The sequence below is a fragment of the Physeter macrocephalus genome, unplaced genomic scaffold (genome assembly GCF_002837175.3).
Source record: "Physeter macrocephalus isolate SW-GA unplaced genomic scaffold, ASM283717v5 random_191, whole genome shotgun sequence".
NCBI classification, from domain to species: Eukaryota; Metazoa; Chordata; class Mammalia; order Artiodactyla; family Physeteridae; genus Physeter; species Physeter macrocephalus.
The window spans coordinates 59,531-65,271 of record NW_021145469.1 but is presented as its reverse complement, the minus strand read 5'-3'; the positions used below and the strand labels follow the sequence as shown (position 1 = coordinate 65,271).

The 5,741-nt window shown below is 50.6% G+C and overlaps 1 protein-coding gene across 1 annotated transcript; it reads right to left on the bottom strand.

Annotated features, from left to right (window-relative positions):
• Positions 1-803: 803 nt before the first annotated feature.
• Positions 804-5,741, bottom strand: TLCD2 (TLC domain containing 2). Its single transcript, XM_007123541.3, has 4 exons — positions 5,513-5,741; positions 5,206-5,288; positions 4,900-4,982; positions 804-4,345 (listed from the first exon to the last, which is right to left on the bottom strand). The coding sequence occupies exons 1-4, from the start codon at positions 5,686-5,688 to the stop codon at positions 3,893-3,895; spliced, it is 795 nt and encodes a 264-aa protein (XP_007123603.1). The 5' UTR covers positions 5,689-5,741; the 3' UTR covers positions 804-3,892.

The following is a 5,741-nucleotide window of genomic DNA, read 5'->3' as shown; positions in this document are numbered from 1 at the left end:
CCTTCAATAAAGGAACAGTTCTTTAAAGAATAACTTTCCTTGTGTAATCTCTTGTAGAGTGAGGGCTCCTAATCTTCAGCTGAACAAACACAGATTTGATATACAACAATGCTTTGACAATTCAGTTATGGAGATTTCTGTTTAGAACAGAAAAAAGACTTTCTTTTTTTTCTGGCCACACCGCTTGGCTTGCGGGAATCTTAGTTCCCTGACCAGGGATCCAGCCCTCGCCCTCGGCATTGAAAGCGCGGGAGTCCTAACCACTGGACCGCCAGGGAATTCCCTAATTTTCTTGTTAGCTCAAGATAAATGTAGCTAAAAGCTTCTTTTGGGTTCAACTCTTGGCATTTGAGAATCACTCTAATGTCTGAATCCATTCTCTTGCTCTAAATCCATTCTACTGAATACATTTGATTTGTTTTTTCATAGCAGAGGATCTTAGAACACTTCAGGGCTTTTTAAAAAAATACATTTATTTATTTATTTATTTATTTATTTTTTGCCGCATTGGGTCTTCGTTGCTGCGTGCGGCCTTTCTCTTTAGTTGCGGCGAGCGGGGGCCATTCTTTGTTGTGGTGCGCGGGCTTCTCATTGCGGTGGCTTCTCTTTGTTGCAGAGCTTGGGCTCTAGGCGCACGGGCTTCAGTAGCTGTGGCGCATGGGCTCAGTAGCTGTGGCTCATGGGCTCTAGAGCGCAGGCTCAGTAGTTGTGGCTCACAGGCTTAGCTGCTCTGCAGCATGTGTGATCTTCCCGGACCAGGGCTTGAACCCCTGCCTCCTGCATTGGCAGGCAGATTCTTAACCACTGTGCCACGAGGGAAGTCCCCACTTTAGGGCTTTGTAGGTCAAAGAGTTAGTGCCAAGAGATCTTCTCACAGCAAATGCTGGATCTTCCATGATCCAGCATGCATTATAAACTAGGGTGCCACTGGAGCCAAAAAAGTGACTCAAAGAACCGTACTCACAAAAGACTGATGTTACTATTTGTATAGCAATTTATTAATTTTTGATCAGGATAGTGTTCTGAGACCATAAAATACCAACGTCTCCCATCCAGGAAAGCCCCTCCCCTGTGCCAGAAGACAGAATTCATTAGCCAGTAGCTCAGTAGGCATGGATGGAATCAGTCTTGAGGACCACTTCACTGGTCCATGGTGAGGTCTGACAGAGCACCACCGTGGTGACCCAACTCATTGTACCAAATACAGCATCTGCCAACCTCTGCAGTTTTGAGCTTCTCTTTTCCAGGCTCCCAGTTGACTATTGCTCTTTGATTCCCATCATCTCATCTCTGAGATCTGGTCCACCCTCTATAACTGGTCCAGTTGATGAGATGTCCACTTAATTATAATCACGATCCCAGTCCTGCCTTCCTGAAGTTTCACTGGGTCTCCATGATGGAAATTTGTGTGTGATCCCCAATTCTTCAAGTGTCCACTTATGTCCTACCTGCACAGGTAGCTAATCCCTTCCTGTATGGGTTTTACCAGTTAACCCATAGAAATAGTCATATTTCCCTAATGGTCAAGTTCTTGGGCACCCTTCGTAGGTACTACCAAGTTTTCCCAAGAAGGGAACTCACTTGGACCATGAATTCATGGCAGTGGCAAAAGAAAAGGTGTAGGGCTGGGAATGAATCAATATTGACATGAACACATAGGGAACAGATTCCTCCCATGGGTTTGTCACATTTCTTTTTCTTCGAAAGCTGCAAACAATGTTTTCATCAATCAAGGCGTTTGGTTAAAATAGCAAATTGAGGTTTGAAGATACTTCTTCTGTTAAGGACAAACTCTGACAGAATTCTGCTTTGTTCCTCTACCTCAACTTCCACACCTTTGCATCTCTGGTTTTCGCCTGATTACTTTCAAACCCTCTGCTCTTGTTTTCTGCCTGCGTTCACTTCCAACTGTCGCAGTTTCTCCTCAGTCTCTGTTCATCATTTTCGCCCTTTGTGCTTTGGTTTTAATGACTCTCTGATGGGGATATCTCACAATCCCTCTCTCTCTTTTATCCCGTCTCTACGATGGTTTTTCCCCTCTCCATCTCTGTGCGCCCTCCTTTTCCTTGTTCCTTCCTCTGGATGTTTATTTCATCATTCTGCCCTCCCCCGCCCCCGTTTTCTGTGCTTCTCTTCAGTCCCTTTGCTTATTCTTCTGTCATTTCACATCCCCGATTCTTACTTCTCATCGTCCTACCAGTCTCTGCCTCTCAGTTCCTGTCAACCCCTGTCTCTGTGTTGTGCACTGTAGCTGTTTGTCCTTTGTCTTTCTGCCCGTCTCCAACTCAACATATTGCCTGCTTTTTCTGTCAATGAATCTGTCCATTGACTGCCTCCTCCACCTTCTGTTCCTCTGCTTCTCAGCTCCCCTGACTCATCCCCCTCATCTCTATTTCCACCTCTCTCTCGTCTCCCTCTGTTAATCTATCAGCCACTATTACCTCTGTCTCCCGGGAGTCTGGTGGTTCCTCCTTGCCACTCACTCTCCCTGTTTCACTGTCTAGACTATCTGTACCTTCCACCTTTGGGATCCCTTCCTGTCAGCCTTTATTTCCATTTTGCTTGTCCTCTTTATGACCATTTAACCAATTCTATGATTTTCGTTCTTCTCCGCATCTATAACAGACTTTCTCTATTTCTGCCAAGGATTCTGTCTTGCCCTCCATCTCTCTTCGTCTCTGTGTCTTCTCTGCAGCAAATCTTTTTCTTTCTATCTGTCCTTCAATCTGTATATGTGTTTCTTTCATTCCCTTTGTCTCTCTCCAGCTCCGCTTTAGGCGTTCATCTTCCTGTCTCTTGGCTTTTGCTCATGTATCTTTTCTGTGGATAATTAAGGGTTATCTATTTCTGTCCATTGTTTAGTAGAATAGCAAGTTTAATCTGCTTACACTTCCCATAACCTGGATGTTCTGCCTGAAGAAGGGAGGGGTCTTGCGCAACAGAAAAAAATGCAGTAAAGCAGCAGGGGAGAAAGGGGAGCTTGCAAATGAATCCCAGAAGAGAGTCAGATATTCCTTAATTCCTCTGCAGCCGAGTGGAAGCCGTACCTCATCTGCTTCTGCCTCTGCCCTCGTTCTTCCATGAAAGCCTGGCCCTGGGAAGACCCTACACTGGGCACCCAGAATGGGTGGTTGAGTTCCTGCTATGGCTCTGGACTTCAGTACAGTCCTGAGAAGACAGACCTAGCCCTGTGCTCTTTCCTTTAAGAATCTGCATTTTCTTTGAAAAGGTCAGAAGACACTTAAAAAAAGCAAAAGGAACATGCTGGACACGGTAGGACTAGGGTGAAGTACAAACAGAATAGTGGTGTGACTCTGAGAACCAGAAATATCACCAGCCATTGTTGTGGTCCAATTTCTTCGGTCTCTTGGCAACCGTTATGTCCGTCCCTACTGGCTACGCATAGCACCTGTTCACCTGTTGTGCCCTCCTCCCTCTGCCATAATTTGGTCATAGGTGAGGTCTCTCTTCTCTCCGATCCCACCCCTTTGGTACTAGATCTCTCTCTGATCCTAGTAGGAGTTCATCTTTCGTCATCCGTTCCTGTGCTAAAGCGAAGGGTCTCTGTTCCCGTTGGCAGTTTCATCCAGCTTCACGCCTCCTGCCACCCTTTATTGGTAACACAGGCTATACCTCTGGAGTTAGTTTGCTGGAAAGGGCGGTCATCTGATGATGGGATTCAGTGAACAACAGCCCAGGTTCCCACCCACCCATGAATATTAGCATTTCTTCTCAGATCCTAGGAATGCAGGAGTAAGCTGGAAGAGGAACTGACATACTGAAAACCCAGTCCAGGCCTTACCCCTGGGCGACAGTGCTTTGAAGACCACCATCTCCTTGTCCTGGTCCTACCTCTCCCAGGACTGGCAGAGGAGGAGCCTGAGGCTTCTCTTTAGTCTTTCAGGCTGAGAGTAAAATCATCCCTGGTGACAGGCTCACCATCGCAACATGTCCTGGTGCCCAGGGTTTCCTTGTGCTCAGGGATGGATGGGCGGGGCCGAGACCGCAGGACATCACTGACCAAAATGCGGACACCCAGTGTGATGCTCGTAGCACCTACAGTGACCAGTCCAGTTCCACCAAGGATGACCAGAGCAATAGGTACCTGGTGGTGTTGCCGGATCAGCCACAGACTCATCCATCCCAGCGGAACCAGGCGGAAGAGGGCCAGGGTAACCAGGGTGGCCCAGCTGGTCACACTGAAGGCCAGGGATGGGGCCTGGCGAGAAAGCAGCAGCAGCTTTCGTAGGTGCAGGCAGGTGGAGTTCAGCTCCAGGAGCAGAGACACCACAGAGAAGCCCACATAGTGGCCAGAGAGAATGGCGGTGCTGAGGCAGCTCACTACCTGGGGAGCCAAGGTCAGAGGTCAGAGGACCTTCCATGACCTACCACCCATCATGTTCCAATATCCCAGTCCTTGAGAGGGGCTCCCAAGCATTTTGTGGCACCCCTCCCCGAAACCCAACCTTATGCTTACCCTTATGGTAGGGGCCTGAATGGGCTTGAAACAACCCTTCCATAGAATTGAAGCAGCTTTGGTGCCTACGCTCTCTGCCCCGGAGCTGCAGCATCTGCACGGAACCCCACCCCCTTCATTTGCATTCCTGTGCTTTCACACCCTATCCCCACGCCCTATACTGGGGCTCCCTCTTCTCGGAAAAGCTCCACAGTCAACGTTTCCCACACCTGTGGGAATACAATCTCCATAGACAGTGCTCAGACTCCCAGCAGTAGCCAGCAGTCAATCCCCGCCCCCCCAATTCAGCCTAAGGTTGGGAGGATCAAGCCCCAGCAGGGCTCAGGCTCTCTGGGAAGTCATAGGACAGAAAATTGGTGAGAGATTGGGGACCCCAGGCTAGGCATCCCTCCTTTCCTGTCTTGCCTCTCCCCAAGTCTCACCACCAAATGGTGACAAAGAAGTTCCCGGGCCTGGTCCAACGTCTGGTTCCACAGCATGTCCGCTCCATCGGCCAGGAAATAACCTGGGGGCAAGGAGGGGAGGGTGGTGTTAGGCTTCCCCCAAGCCAGTGTACAGTCTGGAGAGGAATATCCACTCCCTCCTTTTCCCAGCTCTTGAGTTTCTCCCAGTAAAGCCGCCAGAAACATTTAACCCCATCGCGGGCCGGGCCGGGGAAGGAGACCCGGAATTACCATTGGAAGGTTGCCCCCCACCCCAAACTGGTCGGGCCTTCCCTGCAGACTCACCCACAGATATAGCCACCAGCACCAGGGCCCAGGGTGGGTGGCCATGAATCGGGTCGGCGGCCATCTGAGGGTACAGCGACAGCCTGGAGGAGACGGGGGAGCCATGGTCAGCGTCTGTGCAGACCCAGATCTTATTCTCCCGCCGTGGACGTATCCACACCGCCCACCCGTCCACATCCCCACCCCAGTCTCAGACCCTCGAGGCCTCACATTGATTCTAAAGGTGCCGCCGGGTCTTCTAATCTCAGCCTTCCACCCCTCTCTCTCACCCTCACCACGGTGCCTCCCAAACCTCTAAGCCCCGCACCCGAGCAGCGCCCCGGCCCCCGTAAGCAGGCTGTGAACCAGGGAGACACAGATGTTCCGCCACTTCCAACGGTCCTGGGCAGCAGATCCCGGCGTGGGCAGAAGCTGCAGCCCCCAGTGCAGCCCCCGGAAGGCGGCGAAGGAGGCGCCGGTCACGAGGAGCCCAGAGGGCGCCATGGCCTGGCGGGCCGGCTAGGTCCGGATCCGTCCCTTGGACTCCTGAGCTCTCA

Coding starts and splice junctions, on each gene's coding strand:
- TLCD2 (XM_007123541.3), bottom strand. CDS start 5,688: ATGGCGCCCTCTGGGCTCCTCGTGACCGGCGCCTCCTTCGCCGCCTTC. Junction 5,289..5,512: donor GGGGCCGGGGCGCTGCTCGG/GTGCGGGGCTTA, acceptor CGTCTCCTCCAG/GCTGTCGCTGTACCCTCAGA. Junction 4,346..4,899: donor TTCTTTGTCACCATTTGGTG/GTGAGACTTGGG, acceptor TTGGCTCCCCAG/GTAGTGAGCTGCCTCAGCAC.